The sequence below is a fragment of the Belonocnema kinseyi genome, chromosome 7 (assembly GCF_010883055.1).
Source record: "Belonocnema kinseyi isolate 2016_QV_RU_SX_M_011 chromosome 7, B_treatae_v1, whole genome shotgun sequence".
NCBI classification, from domain to species: domain Eukaryota; kingdom Metazoa; phylum Arthropoda; class Insecta; order Hymenoptera; family Cynipidae; genus Belonocnema; species Belonocnema kinseyi.
Window position 1 is genome coordinate 93,512,146 of NC_046663.1, and position 26,631 is coordinate 93,538,776.

The 26,631-nt window shown below is 26.3% G+C and overlaps 2 protein-coding genes and 1 long non-coding RNA gene across 3 annotated transcripts in view; 2 read left to right on the plus strand and 1 right to left on the minus strand.

The window, feature by feature from the left end:
• Positions 1 to 10,392, minus strand: part of LOC117176014 — a 63,871-nt gene extending 53,479 nt beyond the window's left edge. Inside the window, exons 1-2 of the long non-coding RNA XR_004467564.1 lie at positions 10,334 to 10,392; positions 6,573 to 6,709 (exon numbers count right to left, since the gene is read on the minus strand). This is a non-coding gene — a long non-coding RNA (uncharacterized LOC117176014). The remainder of the gene's footprint in view (positions 1 to 6,572; positions 6,710 to 10,333) is intronic.
• LOC117176013 (protein SREK1IP1-like) lies at positions 1,790 to 2,999 on the plus strand. Its single transcript, XM_033365959.1, has 2 exons — positions 1,790 to 1,918; positions 2,193 to 2,999. The coding sequence occupies exon 2, from the start codon at positions 2,197 to 2,199 to the stop codon at positions 2,632 to 2,634; it is 438 nt and encodes a 145-aa protein (XP_033221850.1). The 5' UTR covers positions 1,790 to 1,918; positions 2,193 to 2,196; the 3' UTR covers positions 2,635 to 2,999.
• A 30-nt stretch (positions 10,393 to 10,422) lies between the features above and the next one.
• On the plus strand, positions 10,423 to 20,052 carry LOC117176012 (nitric oxide synthase-interacting protein homolog). The gene is made up of 5 exons (XM_033365958.1): positions 10,423 to 10,786; positions 11,079 to 11,190; positions 14,860 to 15,260; positions 18,627 to 18,735; positions 19,705 to 20,052. The coding sequence occupies exons 1-5, from the start codon at positions 10,611 to 10,613 to the stop codon at positions 19,774 to 19,776; spliced, it is 870 nt and encodes a 289-aa protein (XP_033221849.1). The 5' UTR covers positions 10,423 to 10,610; the 3' UTR covers positions 19,777 to 20,052.
• The last annotated feature ends 6,579 nt before the right edge of the window (positions 20,053 to 26,631 follow it).

Genomic DNA, 26,631 nt, shown 5'->3' on the forward strand with positions numbered 1-26,631 from the left:
AAAGTTCACGTATTTTATTAATAATGCCTTTTTTCATATACAATTCAGCCTTTTGGATAAAAATTTAACTTTTTGTTTAAATTTTAAATATTTTGTTTAAAATAAATTTAACAAATTTAAAAAAAATTTTGTATTTTATTCAAATTTTTTTGCAGAAAACTAATTGTTTTTGTTGAAATTTTAACTATATCTATTAAAAGTTAGTCAACTACTGATTGAAATTAATGTTATATTTTATTATTATAATATTAACATTAATAATTTATATAATAGTAATAATATTTATACTATATACACCTGAAAAACATAACCCCAAAATCGACTCATGCTTGAAATGAAGAATCACGCGAAACATTAAATTCGCCAATTTCTTCCATTTCTTTCAAATGGGGATCAAAATATAAATAGAAGACCACCGAAGTCTTCCGAAGCTTTCAGATCGGCAATCATCGTACAGCAGAAAACCGAAGTCGAATCGTGCTTTTTCGGCTTAGACACGAACTCGCAGTGGTAATCATGCACCTTCTGTTTTTCGGCTCTCAAACGATAGGGATGATGGGGGTAAATTTCATCCACGATTTGGCAGCTCTGAGAAAAACAGAAGATAGATAGGGTGTTAGTTGCTTTAAAAGGTAGAGTTAATTTCAATTTGTGGTGTTATGTGGCGCGGCGTGTACAATCCTTGTTGATTAAATTTAAATCTTGTGACAGGCAGTCAAAATAGAAAATAAGGGAACTTGTGCTCATTTCAAATGATTATTTTCGAAACTATTTCATTAATAAATTGTCCAAGGTACGTAACAATACAAATTTAAATAATTTACTTAGTTAATATGAACAATAGTGGAATATAGTGTACAAATTTGAAAAATGTATTCAAATTGAAAGCATGTTAAATAATATTGTTTCGAACCTTTATATTTTATAACTATACAGAAAACGTGATAATTATAAGTGCTTTCTGATTGAAAATATTAAAAACCGTAGAATTAAAACTTGAAGCGTTAACAATTAAAGTCTTATCAATGAATCAATCATTGTGGTCTCAAAATAGTTTTGAGGTTAGATTAACACAAATAATTTTTCGCGCAAAGAACCCTCTTTCATTAACTATTCTTTTATTATGATTGTCATGGGCCCCAATAATTAATATTTTCATTCTTTGCGAAATTTCTTTCATCTTTCTGAAATATTTTCAATCTCAAATATTTAAATTCTTTTTAACATTTTAAAAAAATTTTGTGAAATCTTTTGCAAGGTTTTAAATCTCTGAAATAGTTTGAAATCCTTTCAAATCTTTTTTTAAATAATTTAAATGTTTGTATATCATTTCAAAATATTTACAATCTTTCTGAAATGACAATGAAATTTGATTATTCTCTTGGAATGTTAAAAATATTTTGGAATATATCAAATCGGTGCAAAATACTTAAAAATCTTCCAAATGTTTTGAAACAGTTTTCGATACATGAAAGATTTCTTGAATATTTTCCAATATTTTTAATCTTTGCAAAATCATTTTAATATTTTGAATCGTTGTGAAATATTTTAAATTATTGTAACATTTTCTTTATCTTTTTGAAATATGTAATATGTGGTATATTTATATCTATTTGTATATATTTTTACTCTTTCTAAAGGTATTCTAACGCATTTAAAATATTTTTTTGTTGGAAATCGTGCGGAATCGTTCTGAAATTTTTTTGAAATTCGATTTATCGAAACTCGAGGAATCGAAACAAGTTGAAACTCGAAACACCAAACCAAAAAAAAAGAAGAGAAAACAAACTGAACACAAACTAACCTTAATGTTAAGATAAAAATACTGTAATTTATGCATATTTTTTTGTTTAAACGTGTACATAAGCTCAAAATTACCGCCAGAAGTTCCTATTCTCACGTACTTCATTAATTTAAGGTAATCTAAAAATCAGTGTACGATTGAAAGGTTAAATACGAGGTTTCACTTTTCTAACCTCTTTCTGCCTATAACGCATGAAAACAGCTTTTCAATTAATTATTCTGATCTTTTAGGAATATTTCAAGAAAATAAACGCGTAAATTCATTTACATTCTATTAACTTTGCATCGACATTCATGCTTTGCCCAAAAATAAGACAACCTTCAGTAGAAAGCCTTAAAAACTAACCTAAACTTTTTCCCAGATTGTTTACATGCAATATTCTTTGCAGAAAAATGGATTCAGAGTTTGCTTCAAGACTGATACCACAGGCAAAAGAACAAGTGAGGCCAGCATGCAAAAAATGTGGATATGCCGGTCACCTAACCTATCAATGCCGTAACTTTATCAAAGTCGACCCGAACAAAGAAATTGTTTTGGATGTTAGCAGTACAAGTTCCGACAGCGACGAAATTTACACTACACCTTTGACAGACTTACGTGATAAAGAGCTGAAGCAAAAGTTGAAAGAGACTAAAAAGAAGAAAAAAAAGAAAAGAAAGAAGAAGAAATCACGCAAACACGAGACTTCAGAGGGTAGTGATTCCTCCGATTCTGAAGGTTCTTCTGAAGAAGAGAAGAAGAAGAAGCGAAAGAAGAAAAAGAAGGAAAAGAAGTCCAAACACAGGAAAGAAAAAAAACGTAAACATAGCTCATCTAATAGCGACAATTAAAGATTATTATGATCATTTTCAAGCTCTGGAAATACTTTTCTAACTGGGGATTCCAGTCGATCAATTTGTATAAAGTGTTGTTTTTTTAAAGAATATAAGACCGAATCCGTTTTAAATCATTCAGGCCAGCAGGTCCTTATTTAGAGAATAAATTTTTTTTTGAATTTGTTTACTTCCAACGGCGGAATTTGTTCGTATGCCTAAAAAAGGAAAGTACAACAATGGAAAATCTGGAAACTTTTTCAATTATCTCATAGTCAAAAGCTGAAAGTTCCGAAAAATCACAATATGGGCCTAAAAATTCTAATTCAATTTATTAACAAAGGGTCACCAAAATTTTGAAAAAATACAAAATGGCTGCTTATTAAAAACTCCAAAAAATAAATTTTTCATGCAGTTTTTAACGAAATACTTTGAAACTTTGTATGTCAGAAAAGAATCATTACTCCGGGAGATTACCCATGTTTTATGATTCGCGCGTTTTCTAATTTTGTAATATTTTTCATATGATACTTATTAATAGTACATTTATCGTCTTTAAAATCTCTCTAAATTTTAGAGGTTTCGAATTTTAAAGTTCACAATATTGTAGTTTTAAATTCAAATATTACAAATGTCAGAAAAATCTTCTATTAATTATTTCAAAAGTCATAATTAGAGAACTGCTAGTTTTGAATTTAATAATTTTAGATGTAAATATAAAGCAATTTCAAATTTCAAATTGAGATGCTTTATATTGCACAATTTTTTAAATTGGAATCATATTACGGCAAACTCGTTTTGTATCATATTCTCGAATTTTAAATATAATAGCTTTAAATTATCCAATGTTTAGTTTGAGATTGAAACAAATAAATCATTTCAGATTAAAAATATTTAATTGCAAAATTTCAAGGATGAATAGTAATTCTAAAGAAAGTTCTAAATTTTTATGTTGAATGCTAAATTTTTAATTTCTCCTTTCTATATGTTTTAATTTTGCAATTAAAATTGAATTTGTTGTATTTTTGAAAGTATAATCATCAATTTTAAAATCATAAATTGTGAAGTGATTAAATTCTTTTCAGTTTTAAATGCAGTTCGGATACGTTCAAGTTTCAACATTCCGGGGCAGAAAATTTTTCATTTTTAATGTTTCCCATTTAAAACTGCTTGGCTTCCGAAACTACTTGATAATTTAAACAGTGCAAAATATTGAGAGAGAAAAATGGCAACCAAATAAAAATGAAAAAAATCTTATTACTACAGTTAAAGTTTATCAGAAGATGAAATTTTAATTCAGAAACTATAACATAATGCTCGAAAACAAAATTTTTTAAAAAGATAAAGTGGCAAAAAATATCGTTGAAAACTGTAGTAATGTCCCTTTTTGAATTTTGAATTAAAACAAATTTTTCAAAATCTTTTTCAAATTTGAGATTTTTAAAAATTATTAAGTAATTTCAGAAGCCAAATATTTTATTTTGCCTCTGTTAATAAATTTAGGAAATAGCCTTTTCGGGTCCATTTACATGGCTGTCATTTTGTGATTTTTCAACGTTTTATTTTTTGACTTAGAAGTTATTTTAAGCATCGCATGTAGTTCTCTTCCCATGTTTTGTGGGTACTTTATTTTTTTTTTGTAACTAATAATAAGGACCACCCTAATGTTTGAAATATATTTTTTACTTGGAAAATTAGGATACATTTTTTAAAATTAATATAGCAACGTTTTTACATTTAAAGAGTAAAATGGGTTTGCTCATTTTTTATCAAAAATCGTGCCATTTTTTCAATGCATACGCTATTATTATTTTTCTTCTTTCAGTTTTCTCTTTCTTTAAATTTCACAAAAAAAAATTAAAATGATAAAAAATAGTGAAGTTACTTCTATTTTTGGAAAATGAAAAAAAAAAAATTTTTCTCAAAAACCTCATCTTTTTTCTCTAAAATTTTTATAAGTAGAATAAAGGCTCTAATACAGTCTAATTAACATACATTTTTTCATTTGGTATTTTTGTATTTTTGAGAAGAAAACAAAACATTTTTTGCCGAATTAAATTCAAGTTTAATATTTACCAATTAGTGTTCAATATTAATTGATAGATCAATATTTTTCCGATTTGACAAACAAATTTTGTTGACTGATTTATGATTATTACAAGTTTTAAACTTGGTGACGCTGTTTATAAAAAATGTGTCGAAGTTTTATTTTAAAGTATCATAGTATCTAAAACAATATTGATATTTTAACTTTTTTCTTGATACGAACATAACTGTCTTTTTTCAGCAATGCAATTTCCAATATTTTGTAAAAAAATTAATGTGTAAATCTACAACAATTTCAAACAATTTTATTGTTTTAAGAAAAATACAATTATAACCGACTTTATTCATATTTTAGTAAAAATTTAAAAAAAAAACGCAAGATAGAGAAAAACTTTTTTCATAAGTTTTCAAGCAGAACCACTTTTCTTTTTGACTTTTTTCGTATCTCTTCTCGTTATTGCGAAAAATGCGAATTTTAATTTTTAATCAAATTATGTCCAGTCCCTTGAAAAACAATATATTTTGCCCGTAAATGATTCTGTGACTTCAGCATGCACAGTCTGTCCGTTTTTAAATTAATTTTGTCTGTTGATTTTATTTTAAACCTTGCTTATTTTGCAATTTTTCAGATTTTAAAGTTTTTTATAAGAATTAAATCTATTAAATAAATATTGAGTTTCGAAGAACATGTGTTTTTGACTCATATTTATTTTTTCGATTTACGATTGGACCGTAAGACATAAATAATTTGAAATCTACGATTTGAAATCAATTTTTATAAGAAAAACGAAGAATGAATAGAAAATGTCCAGAGGTAATAGGTAATATAGTCAACTCGCCATACTTTTTAAACCTGGGATGTATTTAGACGTTTACGGAAGCAAAATTCTATTTTTTCTTACTGTCCTCGCATTTATTGTATTTTACTGTTATTTATTACTTTAAATCAGAAAATTATTGTTTTTTTTTATCATAATGATACGATACGTACAAAATTATATATTATCTATATCTCCTGAAAATTTCAACGCAAAAAAGGTAGCTATTTTGAGAACATTTAGTGTTTTAGTTTTTAAAAAAATCGAAATAGCTTTGCCATTTTTGACTATTTCTTTCCTTTTCTCATCGGTTTCAGAAGCGTAAAAAACTTGACGAATTGGAAAACAATTAATATCTCAAAAACTGCAAAAAAGGAAAGATTTTGAAAATAAATCAAAAGCAATTGTTTTCCTCTTGAAAAAGAAACAAATGGGAAATTTGTGGTAGTTATACTATGTTAGAATCTATTATTACTGAAAATTTCCGGTGAAAGACGCGGTGTTTAAGAACATTTGTTTTCTTATTTTTAAAAATTGAGATACCTGCATGACTTAAAATGGATTCGGTCATAAATCACTTTTTAAATAAAAATGACCTTTTTTAATTGAAATTTGTACTCGTTGACATTTATCAAATTTAGTCGATCAGAAAGTAGGAAACGCATAAAGCTGAAAATTAATAAATTTAAATTAATATTGAAATTGTTACATTTAAAGCTGAAGTTTCAAATGCTGCAAGCCTAAAAATGTTTGCCAATGCAAGAAAGCAAATTAGAAAAAATTTAGAATTAATTTGTGTAAAAAGTGATCAAATTTTGAAGACGCTGCTTAAAAGTGACTTTAAAAAAAGTGATTGTTTGACTTGCAAAAATTATATTTCTTTTAACAATAATCCGTAAAATTTCCATGACTCCTAAAAAAAAGGTTAAGATTTAACATTAAGCATTAAAATGTAAATTATTTTGAATGTAGACGATGTAAATGTAAAGCTTTTTAAGAATTGTGTTTGTAGATATTATCACTGATCAATTGTATAAAATATTGTTACTACTATAAATATTTTTTTAAATAAAAATGTCTTTTTTAACGAACCTATGCTTCCTTTTTTTGCTTTGCATCAAACGCCTTCCACCAACTTCACATCACGGTTCCACTTGTAATTACTATTCATGACTTTGTCAGGATATATTTTTGCGAAATAAACCACTGTTTAATGTTTTTTTAAGGCACTTTTAAAATTTGTTGACAAAGTAATCCCCATTAATTATGTAAGGCATTTTTCATGGGGAGTCTATAAAATCTTATCATTTTGGATATTCTAATTAACATTTGTTTTGGTTGCAGAAATTACTTTTTACACTATTACACAATCATTTCTTTTCAATTATGTCATATTTAATACAATTCTTTGGAAAATGTTGTCAATCCCTTAAAATGTTTTCAATTGTGTGAGATTTTTTTTAATTCTTTGAATTCGGTCGATATCGTACATAATTGTTTAAAACCCCATAGAAATTCATTAAACCCCTTGGAAAACTGAAAATCCGCGAAATCACATACCAATTTTCAAATTCCTGTAGAAATATTTGAGAATTAGTTAATATCCATGAAATTCTGTGAAATATTTCGAAATCGTACAAGATCCCTTAAAGTGTTTGAAATCTCATTAAAATTAATCGAAATTCCTTAAAATCTTTTATAATATTATAAAATGTCTTGAAATTGTGTCATATATGTTGAAATTTATTGACACCCTTTCCAAATTCATTAAGGGTGCTGGTTAAATCCAACTTAAAATTTTTGGATAGGTGCGATACTGACTAAATATATATTTTTTCCGAAGGTTTTGCGAACGAAAGAAAGAAAACTTGTCGAACATCCGGGGTTTTCCAAGATCCTCGGATCAATAAAATGTTGAAAAATCAAAAAATTTGTGGAGGAAATGATTATTTTCACGAAAAATATGAATTTTGCGAAAGATAGAAATCAGCGGCTAGCAGACGACAGCATTTGAACGGTTAGAACCGTTTGCAAATTTATTTGTTTACTCACAATTCTGACATAATAGAAGAATTCTCGAGATATACCAGGTTTTCAAAGAGCCACGTCTTGATGATGGTGGTCCTAAATTTTACGCAATACGTTGCGAAATGGAAAAAAATACAGACAAAATTGACATGCCCTGTGTATGTCTTGTGAGTAAAAAAATAAATTTGCAACGATTCTAACCGCTCAACTGCTGTCGTCTGCTACCCGCTGATTTCTATCTTTCGCAACATTCATACTTGTCGTGAAAATAATCATTTCCTCAACAAATGTTTTGATTTTTCAACATTTTATTAATCCAAGGATCTCGCAAAACCCCGGATATTCGGCAAGTTTTCTTTTTTTCGTTCGCAAATCCTTCCGAAAAAATATATATTGAGCCAGTACCGTACCTATAAAAAAATTCAAAGTCGAATTTAACTATCACCCTTAAATCATCACCTCTTAAAATGTTTTAAAATTCATAGAAATCTTTTGGAACATCTTTCCTTTCAAATCTTAGACATCATATTCAAATCATGAGAAAAAAAGCTTTAGTATCACATGAAATCCGTGAAAATACCTTGACACCTCGGAAAATTGTTTAAAATCCTTGAAATGCCATTAAAAATTTTAAAATCTTACAGGATCTTATAAAATTTTTTAAATCTTTCCATAATAATTGACAATCTTTCAAAATCTTTTAAAATCCCTCACAATAAATTAAAGTGCATCTAAATATTTTGAATAGCATTAAGGTTGTACACTACGTACAATCAATCTCAAAAGTTGCCTATTTTTAAAAATATTTATAACATTGACAAAAAAGTTCCATTATTAATTTATATAAATCTTGATGGAGGCTTCGAAGCACAATTTAGAAGAAAAAAATTCAGGTAATATAAATAACAGTACTTTATAAAGATTTAGTTTTTTCTTTCTCTTTAGGGAAAAGTTACAATTTTTATTTAATCCTGATGATCAAGGCCTCATTTTATTCTTTGAAGGATTCTCTACAACTTTATTTGAGCGGTGTTAATTAAAATTTAAACTATGGTTGTTTATAACAATAAAAACTGTATGATTTCTCAATTTAAAAAATAAATAAAATCAACCCAAATCGAAATTTAGAGAATCCTTTGAAGAATAAAATGAGACCTTAATCATTGGGATTAAATAAAAATTGCAACTTTTCCCTAAAAAGAAAGAAAAAACTAAACCAAAAGCATAAATAAACCGGGTACAAAAAATTCCATTTGGAGAAAAAGTAGATCAGAGTTAAATAACTAATCATTTTTTTCAAATTGCCAATTATAAGTAATGCAAGAACGTATCCTGATTAATTTGGTTGATTACAACAAATATATCGTAGAAAAAGATTAATTAATAAATTTTCCTTGAACATATTTTTATAAATCCAATACAAATTTGTCTAACTTATCACCAGGCCAGCCATGTGCTCAAATAAATACATAATTTTTCAACCTATAACATTAATTTAAATTATTTTTAGATTTTCAGATCGCTTTCGAGAGAGTGAAACATTTCTCTTATTCCGATTTCCATATTTTACAATATTATAATAATAAAAACTAAATAATAAATAAACGCTGTTCCCTGATGTTTTAAAAACATTGAAAGTTTTTCAAAAATGTGTAAAAAGACAATGAATTAATTGAGTAATATTTAAGATATTCCCTATCCATTCTCCCACCACTTAAGTAATTTTTGAATAACTGATAAAAATAAGTCATTCAAGTCCTAACAATTTGAGTGTTTAATATTTATGCGAAATAGTATATTAGAGTTTTGATTTTAAATTATTAGCAATGTAATTTGATCTCTTATGCCTTTTTCTATTCAGATTGCTGATTCCTTATTGTATAGAAAAATTATTATCAATTATTTATTTAAAAATTAAGCTAGAAGAAAGTCTTTTGTTTTGATTTTTGAAATTTTGGCGTGATATTGACGTATTTCAAGAATTTATTTGCTACACAAGTGCCTGAGTAAATAAATGTGTTTTCACGTAGAAATGTATCATCATTGTTCTCATTTTTATAATCGCTCTTGTTCTTTTTTTTTTGCTCATCGCATTCTTTTTTCTCAAACAAAGGGGGGGGGGGGATTGCCTGCCTGAAGTAGATCCGCCCGACCTGTTTCAAATAGGATTGGCTGCACTATCCTGAAGAGTCATCCACACATCTTTATATATATAAAATGATAATCCCCCGATATCCTTCAAAAATCGTAAAAACATTTCAGTATCCTTCAAAAAACGTGAAAATACTGACAAGCCTCATAAAAACCTTTGAAAATCATTCTTAATTCCTTAAAATACCGCAAAATCCGTCGCAATCCTTGGGTATGAAAGCTGGTGAAACTTCTGCAAATCTGATTAAGCTCCTTAAATTCCCGAAAAATTATGTAAAATCACTTGAAAAATTGAGATTCTCCCTGCAATTTTAGTAGGTAATTTCTTTAAACCCTTAAAATATTTTGAAATACTACATTAAAACTTTTGTTATAAATCTTTTTAAAAAATCGAGATCAGAAAATCTCTATAAAACTTTGGAAAACTATCGTTAAATTCCGTAAAAATTTTGCAATTCATTGAAACACAAACTTTTTAACACTCTTTTAAATAACTTAGACTCTCTTGCAATCTGTTAAAATAATCTTAAATGACTGTACAATTTTTCAAATCTTTTGAAATCCCTTAAAATCTCGTTTACCCAGAAAAAAATTGATATATTTTTCATATATTGAGTAAGAAATATAAAATGTCATGTCAGAAAGGGGTCTAAAGTTTCGAAAATCATCCTTACATAATTGATGGAGGTTCACTAACAGAAAACTTAGATCTTTTAACAGGTTTGACCTGGTTGAAACTTGTTTATCATTAGAAAGTAGAAAAACGCCTTACTGATTCAGTTTCTTATGACTGTTTACAACGTAATTCCGATCAATTGGCGCTGACAAACGAAAACAAGAAGACGCCATAATGGACACTTTTGAGGTTAGGAAATTGATTCAAACAAACAACACTGCGATAAAGTGACATTTTGTATTGCATTCAGTTAATGAGATTAAAGATATTAAAAAATGACTCGACACGCTAGAAATTGTACTGCAGGAGCAGTTTATACGTATCACGAGAAGAAAAAAGACGCGGCTGCTTCCGGATACGGAACAAACTCGCAAAGAGTTGGTAAGGATTCTGTCAAAAATTTCGACTGCTGTTGCTTGACATTACAACCCTGTCGAATTCCTGTCATCACGTAAGTTTTATTTAAGTTTTCTATCTGAATTTATTTATAAAAATGATTCTTTATCGTACTGTACACTATTCTAGATTCTAGAAATTCGAAATTATACAATAAAATATCAGTTATTCTGCTTTTGCATTTGGGAAATTGCATTTTGCAAAATTAAAAAAAAAAGGTTTAGCTAATATTCATAATTATTGTTACACTTATAGTATTCGGAGATTTATTTATTGTTGCTTTGTAAAAAAAAAAGATTGTTTAATTTTAAAGTGATAATTGCGGGCTTTCTGTTTTTGAATTGCAGAAAGGATGGATACTTATTTGACAAAGAGGCAATTTTAGAATATATTCTCACAAAGAAGAAAGAGTACACTAGGAAATTGAAAGAATATGAAAAGCAGAAACAAAAAGAGAAAGTACGTATACATTTTTTGAAATATTCTAGATTAATCTTAAATTTCATTTATTTGAAAAAATCTCAAAGCATTTAAAATATTTTGGCATAACATTTTTTCTATAATTTCGGAATATATGGAACGATTTTACACGATCTTTACGGTTTTATGATATTTTAAAAGAGTTCACAGGCTTTTATAAGACTGACCGAGGATTTTAATGACTTAAAAAAATATCACAATGTGTTTTAATAAGTTTTCCAGGATTTCAGAAAAGATCGCCAAATCTCATAGAATTTCACGAGGTTTAATAATATTTTAAAGATACTTAAAGACTTTAAAAATTTGAACAGTTTAGAAATTATATTTCGGAATTCACCCTGTATTCTTATTGATTTATCCTGAATTCTTTTTAAAAAATTGGAAATAAATAGAATGATATTTTAAAAGATTCCCCGAAATTTGTCATTTATTCTTTTGAATTCTTTTAAATTCGCTCAAGTCAACGGATTAAAACAAATGTGTTCAATTCATCTTAAAATCTTTAAAACTTGCCCTAAATTCTAAGGCATTTAATCAAATTCTCTTTAATTTATCTAAACTCATTTCAAACTTACTCAAGTCAAGGAATTTTTTCATTTTTTTTTAGTTGTTTTCAATTCACTTGATTGCATTTCTAATTAAGCTTGATTTTTTTATGAACTTCATCGAATTCTTCTCATATTCCTTAAATTCAAATAAATTCACTCAAATCTGACTGAAATAATACAATTTTTTCGATTTTGAATTATTTCCAATTCATTTGAAGTCTATTTTGGTTATAAATTAGTAGGGTTTCACACATTTTAGGAGATTTGAAATTCTTTTTTTAATTTGTCCTGAATTCCTTTAAATTCTTATTAATTCTCTCAATTGTTTTTAAATTACTTGAATTCTTCTAAATATACTCAATTCTACTTAATTCAATGGATTTGAATAAATTTTCAAAAAACAAAAACATATATGTATTTGATTGATTCTGAAGTCTTTTAACCAAATTCTTTTCAATGCCTTTGCATTTTTCTAACCGTATTTCAAAGCTACTGAATTCAATTAAGACTTTTATTTTATTTTTAAATGATTTTCAATTCATTTGAATTCTTTTTTAAATTAACCTTGAATTTTGATGAATTTGGTGAAATTCTTTTAGTTTCCTTTAAATTCATTCTAATTTTACGGAAATCAATGGATCTTTTTTGCTTTTTTTAAAAATCTTTCCCATTACTTTTAATTTAAAAGGAATTGTTTTGTAGTCTTACGAATTTATCCTGAATTAGTTACCTTTTGAAGCGAAAAAAGCACCCTATAAGCATGGCAGAAAGTACTCTTTGGAACCCATATTTTATCCCATAGGTACTCTGAGGTCAGATTAAAAAATATGAAAAATACAGTTTCAAGGCATTTCCGGGTGAACTGTTGATCAATGTAGAATTAAATTCGACTATTTGAATTTGATTCGAATTTTCTATGATTAAAATATTTTTAAAGTTCAAGAATAAGAAAAATGAAACCATTATGTTCATTTTGAAATTTAGCACAAGCGGATACTTTTTTCCATTCCTATTAAAATATTGAGCTTCTCTTTACGTACTGATCCTGTAATATGACAAATTTCACTTCATAACTTTACACTTCGGAGGTTTTGTGGATTTTTTAAGAGGAATACTTCATGGCAAGAAAACGGAGTAGTTTGGAATTTACAGGGGTTTTAAATCAGTTCTTAGTTAAACAATCCCGCAAATTTTACTTTAGTCCCAGGACTTTTCTTCTAATATAACTATTTGATTAAATTTTCAAGGTTGAACACCTTTTTTGGTTCAAAATTCATTGACTTAGTTAAAAGTTGAATTATTTTGTTAAAAATTCATTTTTTTTGTTTCATTATTCATCATTTGAGTTGGAAAATCTTGTTCTTTTGTTAAAAATTTAGTTATTTTGATAGCATTTTTTTAAATGAAAATTTAACCATTCCAATTTTGGTTGAACATTTATCTTCCTCAGTTAAAATTCATCTATTTCGTTGCAAATGTCTGTGTTTTGTTAAAACTTCTTTTTTGTGCTAGAAAATTAATCTTCTTGGTCAAAAATTTAGCGTTTTGGTTGAAAATGTATGTGTTTGGTTAAAAATTAATTTCTTTGATTTAAAATTAGTATTGTTTTACTTAAAATTGATTTTTTTAAACTGAAAATTTAACTATTTCATTTTTGGTTAAACTTCAAACTTTTTCAATTGAAAATTCAACCATTTATTTGAAAATGTCTGTATTTTGTTGAAGCTTTCCCTTTTGGGGTAGAATATTAATCTTTTTAGTGACTAATCCACTCTTTTGGTTTAAAATGCAACTATTAGGTTGAAAATTCTATTTGAAATAAAAATATTTGTTGAAAATTCATGTATTTTGTTAAAAATTACTCCTTTTTGGTAGAAAATTTAACTTTTTAATTTAAATTTAATTCTTGGGTTGAGAACTAATCCATTAGGGCTTAAAAAATTTTCAAAAGATTCCACAAAGATTTAAAATATTGTAATGAATTAAATGTAATACAAAAGATTTAACAAAGATTTCATAAAGATTTCAAAAGAATACAAGAATTTCAAAGATTTAAAAAAATGTACAGTACACCAGAATTCAAAACATTTCAAAGATTTTCAACGATTTCAATTTTTTTTTAGAATATTTCAAAAGATTTTACAAATATTTAAAGGTTTTATCAGAATTTCATAGAGTTGTCAAAAGAAAACAAGAATTTCGTAGATTGCAAAAAAGGCACAGTACACCAGATTTCAAAACATTTCACACATTTTAAATAATTACAAAATTTTTAGAATATTTCAAAACATTTTACACAGATTTTAAATATTTTAATGATTTAAAACAAATACAAAAGATTTCCGAAAAATTAGACAAATATTTTAAAAAATCCATAAGGACGTAAAAGATTTCAAGAATTTAAAATATTTCAAAAAGAGTACAGTACGCTAAAATTTAGAATATTTCAAAGATTTTAAACGCGTTCTCATCTTGTTAGAAAAAAAGAATTTATGGTGATTTAAAAATATCAAGAATTAAAAAATTCTCAAAACATTTCAAAAGTTTTAAAAAATTGAAAAGATTTCAAAAGATTTTTATGATTTCGAACGGACACAAAAGTTTTGACAAACAAAGATTAAAGAAATATTTCACAGATTTCATAAAGATTTCCAAATATTTCACAAATATTTCAAAGAATTCAAAGATTTCACATCAATTTTTAAAGATGTTAAAAGCTTTCTCCGAAATTTCAAGATTGCACAAAGATTTTAATTACTTATGTTCGCAAAAAATTAAGAATTTGTTTAATTATAACTCTTTTTTCTTTAGAAATTGTTGACCAATAAATAAAATTAAATATTTCATCCTTTGCATGTATAATAAACGGATATTTGATTATTGAATATAAAAAAGTAGACCTGGAAAAGACCTTGAATTTTATTCCTGGGAATCTCTACGCACTGTTTAATAATCAGGTGTAACTCTTTTTCACGATTCCAACGACATAAAAAACTCATTTTTCGATTTATTGCAGTTAACGAAAAATGCCTTCCGTAATATTTGAATAGCCCCCTATCTTTTTTTTATATACTCTTTATATCGTTTGCTTTTACTGTAGGATGAAGTGCAGGAAAAAACAGCCAACGATGAGATGGAAAAACTGCAAAAATTCCTGAAAGGCGAGAAAAACATAGTTTCACAAAACTTGGTTAAACAAGAAGTTGCAAGTTCTTCAATTTCCAACATGAGCAATGGACAGGACAAGGTCCTCCCAAGTTTCTGGATTCCCGCAAAAACTCCACAAGCGAAAGAAATTACACTCCAGAAACCTGACAAGAACGTTTACTGCCCGATCAGTGGTAAAATTTTGAAAATAAAAGATCTCATTCCAGTAAAATTTGCTGAAGTGAAAGATCCAGATGACAAGCGATCGATAATTGTCAAAGACGCTCGATACATGTGTCCAATCACTCACGATGTTTTGAGCAACAGCGTTCCCTGCGCAGTTATAAAAACAACGTAAGCTTTTATTCAGTTGAAACATTTAATTACCTTTTCTGTAGAGAAAAAAATGGGTCCATTTTCCAGGAAAGTGACAAGATATATTTCTTATTGGTTTTACAGAAAAAAAATTCATGATTTTAGAACGCTGTATATAATATACAAAAGTTCATCAAATTATAATGAAAATGTTCCAGTACATTTAATATGAATGACACCATTTTTCTTTTAATTTACATACCGTTCTTTATAATTAGCAGATAACTTTTCTTATTTAAAAAGTGAGACATAATCCGTCATTGTACTTTGAATATTTCTCTTAATATTTAAACTTAAACAAAAAATTTATAGTATTTTTGAAAAAATTACCCTCCACTTTTTAAATTTAATTGAAGTTTCTTAAAATATTTTATTTGCCATGTTTTAAAAGTAGGGATTTCTAAAAAAAGGTTGCCTTTTTCAAATAATAACCCATACTGTTTTTGCTAGGTTTATTTTTTAATTTTATTCAATTTTTTGAGAAAATACCGCATAATTTCAGTATTAAGTTTTTTATTTTAAGCAATTACATATATACAAATTTTACTAATAACTTTCTAAAACAAGAATAGACTTTTTTCAAGCTCAGAAAAAAAACTATTTTAAACATTGGAATTATAGCAATCTTTTGCTGTATTCTTTTCTGCATTTTTTAAATTTTCAATGTAATATCTTAAACTTGTCAATTTATGTAGGTAAATATTTTTAAAAATGAATTATTTAAAATTGAAAATATTTGATTGAAACTTTTAAGATATAAATAATAATTCTAAGTAAATTAAATAACAGATTCATCTAAAAAAATATTGATAACAAGTCCATACAAAGAAATTTTTCAGATTACATCATTTATAATTAAAAATAGAGGTATACAGGTAAAATTTTTGATAGAACAAAAAAAAAGAACCTTAGGTGATAAGTTTTGGGTTTAAACAATAATATTTAAATTTAAGTTATGCGATTAAAAACTTCTTTAATGCAAAAATTTCAAATAGAAATTTTAATACTATTTAATTCGGGGTATTTTTAAAGATTTGGAGAAATGTTTGATATATTTCAATATTCTGAACGGGTTTTAAAGATTTTTGAGTATTTTTAAAACTTCTATAAAATTTTTAAGAGGTTTTTAAAGTTTTAAAGGATTTAAAGAGATTTCAAGGAGTTTTTGAATTATTTTAATTAATTTGCAGGGATTTTAAACCGTTTAAAATAGTTTAGGATACATAATTTGTTAGAATTTCAGAAGATATGGAATGGTTTCACAGGAAATATAAGATTTTATGATATTTAAAAAGATTTATTTAATTTTGCTTGTGGTATTTTATTAAATTTTCAAGAATTTCTGTAAATATAGCCAGGTTTCATAGAATTTTACGGAATTTAATAACATAGTAGTGAATTTTAAATAATTTATTTAAGAGAAGTGGTGTATTTGTAGGGTTTCTAAGATTTGAAATTATTTTTTTGAATTTGCCCTGAATTCTTTTTAATTTAACCTTAAATTATTTTACATTCATAGAAATTATTTTTAAACAAAATTTTATTAACTTGAATTCTTCTAAATTTATTCAGTTTTACTTAATCCAATAGATTTTGTTAAAACCTTATTAAAGTTTTTAAACAAATTGATATTAAGGATCAGCTGATAAACAGATCAAAGGATTTGAAATATATTTTAAGGTATTTTTGCAAATTCCTTGGAATTTTCAAGAGTTTTAAAAAATTTCAAGGGATTTCAAAAGATTAAAGCATTGTAGCTTATTTTAAAAGATTAAAAAGACATTTTTTATTGCTTTCGGTAATTTAATTTGATTTTAAAAGATTTTTAATATGTGAGGGTATTTAAAAATAGTCCTAGGCGTTTTTAAGGGCTTTAAAAAATTACAAGATAAAAAAAAGAAAATTTCTTAAAAAGATATCACATCATTTTAAATTCTTTAGGAAATTTTGAACGATTTCTAATTTTTTGTATTTATTACAATAGTGACAATAGACAATTTTGTGTAGGAAATATTTCTGTAAAAGGAAGATCTTTTTTTATTACAATAGGAGCATTTTATGGTGGTTGTCCACATTTCTTCCTTGGATTCTTGGTTTTATTTTCAGGAATTCTATACATTAACTTGATTATTGGGCGTTATTTAGGATTTTAAACTTATCACCAGCAGATTTCATGTAATTTCACAGTGATTTAGGGCATTTTAATAGATTTTAAATCATTTATTTACAAGAGGCGAGGGATTTCTTAGGGTTTCAATGATTTCATGAGATTTTCAAATATTGTTTTTGCAATACATTTCGAATTCATCCTGAATTCTTGTTAGTCTATCCCTAATTCTTTTAAATCCGTTTGAATTCTTTTGAATTCACTCAATTTTACTCAAGTATATGATTAATTTTTTGTTTTAATTTATCTGGAAGTCTTTAAAACTCACCATAAATTCCTAGGCATTTCATGAAATTATTTCAAAGTCTCTTTAATGTTTCTAAAGTAATTTCACACTTACAAAATTCAATTAATTTTCTCATTTTTTTTATATTTTTTTTCAATTCACTTGATTGCTTTTTTCATTCGACTTGATTTTTTAATGAATTTTATCCCATTATGCTCGTTTCCCTTGAATTTGGTAAATTCACTCATATTTTATTTTAATCAATTAAATTTTTTCGATTTTTCAAACTTTTTCCAATTCATTTGAATTCCTTTGAACTCAACTTGAGTTGTTTTGTAGTTATTAGTCACTTCTTTCATTAGAAATTAGTAGGGTTTCGAAGATTTGAAGACGCTTGACATTTTTTTTGGAATTCACCCTGAAATCTTTTAAATCATTTGGAATTCTCTAAATTTTTTAATTTAATAGAATCCTTCTAAATTCGCTCAATTTTTTTTAATTCGGTGGATTTTCTTTTTAATTTGGAAAAATTTTTATTGAATTGATTCTCAATTCTATGATCATTACCGTCAATTTTTATGAATTTCATCAAATTCTTCTGGTTTACCATAAATTCTACTAAACTCATTCCAATTTTACGGAAATCAATGGAATTAAAAAAAAAGTAATCTTTGTCAATTCATTTGTGTTCTCTGGAATTTATCTTCAATTGTTTTGAAGTCTTAGGAATTTAGCCTGAAGTTGGTACTATTTGTGCACGAAAAAAGTGCCTTATGAACGCGACAAAAAGTACCCTTTGGTCCCTATATTTTATCCCATAGGGACTGTGAGGGCTGATAATCTTTTGCAGTCTCTCAAATATTAATATTTTTTATAATTTTCCTTGATAGAGAAAATTTGTTCTCTATTTTACATACTTGAAGTTCTAAATTATCTCGATTTATATTTGCAGAGGCGATGTCGTTACCATGGAATGCGTCGAGAAAATATTGAAAAAGGACTGGATCAATCCGCTCGATAATTCTAAAATCACTGAGGAGGATATCATTCCTCTTCAAAGAGTAAGATTTGATTTTTATACTTCAGAATTTTCATGCCATTACAGGCATCGAATTGAAATAGTGTGTTGTCAAAATGTTATCGTTTTATTCTCAGTTTGTTTAGTTTCCAAGAATTTCGTAGTTCAGTTTGTATTAGGTTTTGTACCAGTATTATTATTTTTTGTTTAAATTCAATTTGCTTAGGTGAAAATGTAACGTTTTCATTTTTCGTTGAAAATTAATATTTTTTAGTTTGAAATTCGCTTTTTTGTAGAAAACTAATCTTCTGGGGCTAAAATTCCCTCTTTTTTTAATAACAGTGCAACTGTTTTGTTGAAAATGGACTTTTTTCTTGATAATTCAACTGTTTTACAGAAAATTTGTCCTTTGTTCGAAGGATTAAAAATTTGAATGAATTTCTTTTCCTTTTTGACTGCAAAGTCTTTATTTGTTCAAAACTTGTCTTTTGAATTTGAAAATTCATCTCTTTGGCATAAATTTGGACTATCTTCTTGAGAATTAAATTTTTTGCTACAAAATAATGTAGATAAAAATTTAATCATTCATATAAAAAATCATGTAATTAATTGATAATCCTCTTTGTGTTTATTGAAAATTCAATTCTTCTAATTGAAAATTAAACTTTTTCAGTTAAAACTTCACCAGTTAGGTTGAAAATTCATCTCTTTAGTTGAAAGTTTAACTGTCTTGTTGAAAACCAGTGTTTTTTAAATTTTAAATACATTTTTAGCTGAACATATAACGTTTTTCGTTTATAGTTGAAAATAGCTATTTTGTAGTTAAAAATTTGTATTTTTTTTCTGTGGAAAACTAATCTCTTCTTGGTTAGAGATTTCCTCTTTTTTTTTTATTCAAAATGGAACTGTTTGGTGGCTATTAAATTTTTGGTTGCAAATTTGGTAATTGTATTCTAGTTTTTTAATTAAATTTCCAAAAATTTCGTAGCTCAATTTGTATTTTGATTTACAGGGAGGCACTGGATATTCTGCAGTTAATGACAATTTAGAAGGAAAACACGAGAGGCCGGTTTTGCAAGCTTGAGTTTGTCCTGTAAATTTTCCATTGCCCGAATACGATTCTACAATAAAGATAGAAATGAATCTTCGATATTTAGCCAAGTAATTTTATTTTATTGCTATTGAATGAGTCATCTTGTTCTTATTTAGCAAAATATTTCAGAATATATGTGTATATTCGTCTAGATGTATAGAATGTAAAATACTGGAAGTTCTTCCTTGAATTTTCGTAATCCCGTAAGAATTTTGGTCTAATTTTCACAGGATTCGAACAATTTTAGTCTTAATAAATATCTAAAACTGAATCTACGTTTTGATAAAAATGGGGAAGACCCTTATTTCTCAATAATATAAATAGGAAAAAATCCATGTTTAGATTATGATTTGATGAATTCAAAGCCTTTTTATCATGGAGGCCTTGGGTCAGAAAAAATATGAATGATCTAAACGAACTTTTGCAGCAAGACTCCAGTCGTTTTTCCTCTTTTTCCGACCGTCGATATTATTTCAAAATGTTCAAGAAAGTTTCATTATTACATTATTTCGGACTTACAGTCTAATTTAAAATAAAAAACTATTTTAGTTTTTTGAAAAATCGTTATATTTTCAACGTTTCGGCTCCCACTGCTGGCCTACACCAGGAAAAAATTCCTTCTCGAAAATAGAAAGTTTTTTTCTTTTTATATACAATCAAATAAAGACCAAATTATAATAACCAATTAGAAACATAACAAGTTATTGTTGTTAATCTAAAATCCTTATTCTTATCTTGAATATCTAATTCTCTGCTTTTTAACAAAGTGAATTTTCTTATACATTCTAACCTTTTAGCGTATTTTAAGTAATATAAACCTCGTGCTTGTGAATTAAAAAAAGAGTGAATTGAATCTTCTTTATATATCTTAATAATAAGTAATTTGAAGAATGAGTTAAATCCCGAATATATTCAATAGAGTTGTTAATTTCGCAATTTAATCATTTATTTTGAAAAGTCAATATAGTTTTTTGAAATTTTGGTAAAACTTTATAATGCAAATCAGTTCATTTAAATTTATGTGTTTGATTTTGGATATGGACATTGATAGATACTTTTTTAATAAGGTGCCGTAAGGAATTCCAGTCCGTATCCAAAATCACGCAAATAAATTCAAATGAACTAATTTGCATTATAAAGTTCTACCAGAACTTCAAACAACTATACCAACTTTTCAAAATAAATTGTGAAATCAACAACTCTATTGAAAATATTGAGGATTTAGCTCATCGTTTAAATTACTTACAGTGTCATTTATTAAGATACATAAAAGAAGATTCAATTCACTCTTTTTTTAATTCACAAGCAAGAGGTTTGTATCATTTAAAATACGCTAAAAGGTTAGAATGTATAAGAAAATTCACTTTCTTAAAAAGCAGAGAATGATATATTCAACATAATAATAAGGATTTTAGATTAACAACAATAAGTTTTTATGTTTCTAATTCGTTATTATAATTGAGTTTTTAATTGATTGTGTATAAAAAGAAAAACAGTTTGAATTTTAGAGAAGGATTTTTTTATTGGTGAATACCCGCAGTGAGAGCCGAAACGTTAAAAATATAACGATTTTTTTAAACAAATACAATCAATTTTTGTTTGTTTTAAATTGGTCCGTAAGACTTAAATAAGGACATAAATAAAGACTTAAATTTTGAGGTCTGAAAAAACCTGGAAATCATAAAAAATTCGGGGAATGAAATAACCGTAAAGGATAATAAATTTGAACATTTCAATTTGAAATTGTTGTATTAATTTTGTAAAAGATCCTATTGTGTGAAGTGTTATTAGATTAAGATTGTGGCCTTTGAATGTTAGTGGTCAAGAAAAATAAAAAATTGGTCCAGAAAAAATTTGGGAATTTTGAAAATAAAGTTTGCGGCCACCTTTAAATTACATTCTTGCTAGAGATTTATTTTTCACCATACCTCAATCGAAAATTCGACTTCCGATGCCTTGAAAATTCATATTTTTGTATTAAAAATTTACCTAAAATCAGTCTTTGTTGAAGATTCAAATTTTTTTTAAATTTGTGTTTTTGGTAATGAATTCAACAGTTTCAGTAGCAATTGCATCTTTTTTTGATAAAAATGAAACTTTATCGTTAAAAATTAATCTTTTTTTTTGTTGAAAATTCAACTATTTTGTTAAAAGTTAATATTTTTTGTTGAATTTAGTAGTTTTTTCGTTTCATATGTTTGGCTGAATTATGTACCATTATATTATAATATACCACTTTTTTGGAAAATCTTTTTTTTTTAAATATTCACACATTTCCGTTGAAATATAATTTGTTTATGAAAATTAATTTTTGTAACGGAAGATTCAACTGTTCCAGTTGAAGTCTCATAATTTTAGTTGAAAATTCATCTATTGGGTAGAAACTTGAAATATTTTGTTAAAATTTTTTTGTTTGCAATTTGTTTGGGTGAAAATGTAACGTTTCCATTTTTCGTTAAAAATTGATATTTTTTAGTTTGACATTCGTCTTTTTTGTAGAAAACTAATTTTTTTGACCAAAAAATCCCCGTTTTTAAAATAAAAATGCAACTGTTTTGGTGAAAATTAACTTTTTTTGTTGTTGAAAATTCAAGCGTTTTACAGAAAATTTGTCTTGCGTGAAAGTTGAAAAATATAATCTCTTTTACTTTTTGACTGAAAAGTTTTTATTTGTTCAAAATTGGAAAATTCATCTCTTTGGTTGACATTTTGAACACTTTCTTGAAATTCGAATTTTTTTATCATTTTAAAAAATATTGAAAATTCTAGTTTTCGATTGTTTTACTCCATTCAGAATTAATCTCTTTGCTTGAAATTTATACTATTATGTTGCAAGTTCATTTTTTTTATAACTAATTTTTTTACTACAAATTTATTTTTTCCATTTTTAGTCAAAAACTTCTTTTGTTGTGGAAAATTTAACTGCTATAGTTGAAGGTTCTTGATTTTAGTTGAAACTTCACCTATTTGGTTAAAAGTTAAACTATTTTGTTAAAAATTTTGTTAAAAATGAGCATCTGCTCATTTTTTACTGCACACTCTTTATTTGTTCAAAATTTGTCTTTTGATTTAGAAAATTCATTTTCTTAGTAGAAATGCGGACTATTTCATTGAAAATTCATTTTTTGCCGATAATTAATTTTTTACACTAAAAATCTAACTTTTCAATGTTTGATTAAAAATTCATGTAATTTGTTGAAAATTCCTCTTTTTCGGTACAAAATTGATCTCTTTTAGTTTTAAATCAACCTGCTTGGTTGAAGGTAGAACCTTTTTGTTAAATAATCATTTGTTATTGAATTTTCATCAATTAAGTTATAAATGTATCTCTTTGGTTGAAAATTTATCTCTTTTTTTTATGATTCATTTTCTGACTGAAAATTCATCTTTTTGGTTGAAAGTTGAACTAGTTTGTTGAAAATGAGTTTCCTTTTTTTATTCAAATTAAATTTTCTAGCTGGAAACGTAACTCCCATTTTTTGTTCAAAGTTCATGTTTTTCAGGTAAAAATCCTTCTTTTTTTGGTAGAAAACTAACTTTCTTGGCTAGTTGTTTCCTCTTTCTTGAATAAACATTTCTTTGCTTGAGAATTGGACAATTTTTTTTAACATTCTTTTTTTTTAATAATGAATTTTCTTCTAAAATTTTTACTTTTCCACGTTCCGATGTAAACTGATCTTTTTTGGTTGAAAATTCAACTGTTTATTTAAAAATTTCATCTGTCTGGCTTTAAATATGAAACATTACATTTTTTGTGGATAATTTGTTTGGAGTTATATTTATTAAAATTTTTAATTATTTTTGACATTTTTTCAGAACTCGTAAACATCTTTTAAAATGATGCGAATTCCTTCTAAATGTTGTTTTTAAGTCCTGCAAAATCAATAAAATTTCCTTAAAATCTTCCAGATCTATTTGAGACAATTAATAATAATAAAAGGTCACCTTCAATTTTCCTAGGAATCTTAAAAAAATGTTTTTATTCATTTTGAAACCTTTCATAATTTTTTAAAAGCTTCTAATTTTTTTTCGAAATCTGAAAAAATGTATATTTTGTTTCAAATTAGGCCGTGGACTAGTTGCATTGGAATTCGGCACGAATAGCCGGATTTTGACACTTAGTTTAATTTATTTCAAATCATTTTAAACTTTGACTTAATTGTGCATCTTTTAAGACCTTCTGTGTATCTCTTCAAGTTACTCGAATTTTTTTTAGGAATTATAGGTGTTCAATATTTATTATACATCAAAATTCAACCATTTTACTTCTAAATTAAATTTCTTCAAATAGAAAAATTAGAATTGTAACATGTAAAGTTTAATTTCTTGTTTAGTTTTGAATATTTGATTTAATGACTGATTTTACAGGAACAATTAAATATTTCTAAATATTAAGCAATTTTCATTTTTACGTTTCTTCAACTACATAGACTTTCCAATTGAAACAGTTTAATTTTTAACGAAATCTGGAAATTCTTAAATTTCGAACTGATTCCGAATCGTCTTGTAAAATCAATTATTTTTCATTTGTTAATCTTTAATGTATAGATCAATTTTTTAAATCATTGTAATTTATATTCACATTTAATCAACTAATTGTAGTGTTTGAAACTGCATTTTAATTACGCATTGTAAACTTAATGATATCGTAATGGAAAAAGATAAAAATTCAACTGAGTATTTAAAAAACTGATGAAATCAAATTTGGAGTTTTTTTCTAAAAATTTGTAAAATTCCCGGTAAAAAAATTAATTCACGATCTTTTCCGGTTAATATAATAGGCAAATCAAATAATCCGCGACGTTTTACAAGAACAATAAATAATCTTTAACAAAAAAGTTTTTTCTTGACAATGTAAATTAACCAAACCTTTCTAGCAAAATATGTAGTCGAATACTTGAGCAAAGAAGAGGAATTTTTCATCAAAAAGTTGCATTTTCATACAAAAAAAAAAAGAAATTTCTACTATAACAGATGAATCTTCAAATCAAGAAAGATAAATTTTTAAAAATTCAATAAAAAAACGAATTTTCTAACAAAAAGGATGACTTTACAACGAAATTGTTGTATTCTCTATCAAATATTTGAATTTTTATCTAAAAAAGGTTACATTTAATTTAAAACAGATTAAGTTTTATTTAAAGATATACAAATAAAATAGTTCAATTTGTATCCAAAAGAGATTACAGTTCACTGTTCAAAATCAAAATATGAATTTTCTTAATAAGAAAAGAAGTTTTCTACAAAAAATTGAATTTCCAATCCAAAAAGACAAATTTCTTAACCAAAAAGAATGAATTTTTTGACAAAATAGTCGATTTCTCTACCAGATAGTTGTATTTTTATCTAAGAAAGATGGTACTAAAAATATAAATCTTAAAAAAAAAGTAATTTTTCTACGAAATAGTCACATTTTTAACAAAACAGTAGAATTTTCAACCAAAAAGTATTATTTTGCAACAAAATAGTTTAATTTACAAATAAACATTCATTTTTATCCAAGAAAGATTAAATTTCTCTTAAAACAGATGAATTTTTTTTTTAATTTCTAAAAAATGGTGGAATTTTCACCCAGAAATTATTTCAGTTCTTTTTTCAACATCGAAATATCAAATTTAAATGTCCGTTTAAATTTAAATTTAAGTATGCATTTTAATTCAGGAAAGATGAAATTTCTTCTAAAAAATATAAATTAAACCAAGAAAAAACCTTTAAAAAATAGTTAAATTTTCATCTAAAGAAGATTCCAGTTCACTTTCCAAATCAAAATAAGAATAGTAAGCAATAAGTTAATTTTCTGCTAAATAATCGAATTTTAACCAAAAACTATGACTTTTAACAAGATTATTAAATTTCTATCGAGCAGTTGCATTTTTGTCCAAGAAAAATGAAAATTCTACTAAAGCAGTTGAATTTTTAAATCAAAAAGATAAATTAAAAAAATTAGTGTTGAATTTACACGCAAAAACATTTTAATTGACTTTCAACACAAAAATACGAATTTTAGACAAAAAAGTCAATTTTCGAGGAAATAGTTAAATATTGAAGAAAACAGTGGCATTTTTATCCAAGAAAGATGCAATATTTCTACTAAATAATATGAATATGTCTTTTCAAGAAATTGATCAAATTTTCAACCAAATAATAAAATTAAAAACTAAAAAGATAATTTTCAGGGGAAATTTTTTTGCAAATTTGCTAAAATTACGTACATGAGTGAAGGATCACCTCCCCCCTTCCTCAACAAATTGTAACAAAATCTCTCGACTCACCCCCCCCCCCTCACCCACACTCTTGAGCTGTTACGTAATTTAAGAACGATCTCTAATTTAACCACTTCTTTGGTATTGAAGCAAAATGCGTCAATCTTCTTTTCTACTAATGAACTTGCTCCGATTTTGCATTCAAGTCTTACTCGGGCATTTTTGTGGTCGCTGAATCCGAATCTGAAGGCAAAATTCAAAATGGCGGATCAAATATGGTGGACGAAAATACAAAAAATAGCTCGATTTGGATCAATCTCGGTACTTACGGGTTTTTGGGATTGCTGATTCAGAATTTGAAGTCACAATTTGAAAATTTTAATTGGCGAAGATTTTTGTCCGGTTTTTTAAAATGTTGACTTCACTTTCGGGTTCAGCGACCCCAGAAACCCGCAAGTACCAAGATTTATCCAAATTGAGCCGTTATTTGTATTTTTGTCTGCCATATTGGATCCGCCATTTTGGATTTCCGAATTTTGACTTCAGATTCGGATTCAGCGACCCCAAAACCCCTAGGATACAAATTTTCAGGATAACAAATTTTCCTGCCATTTTGGGCACATTTGTAGAATTCCCTCTGCCA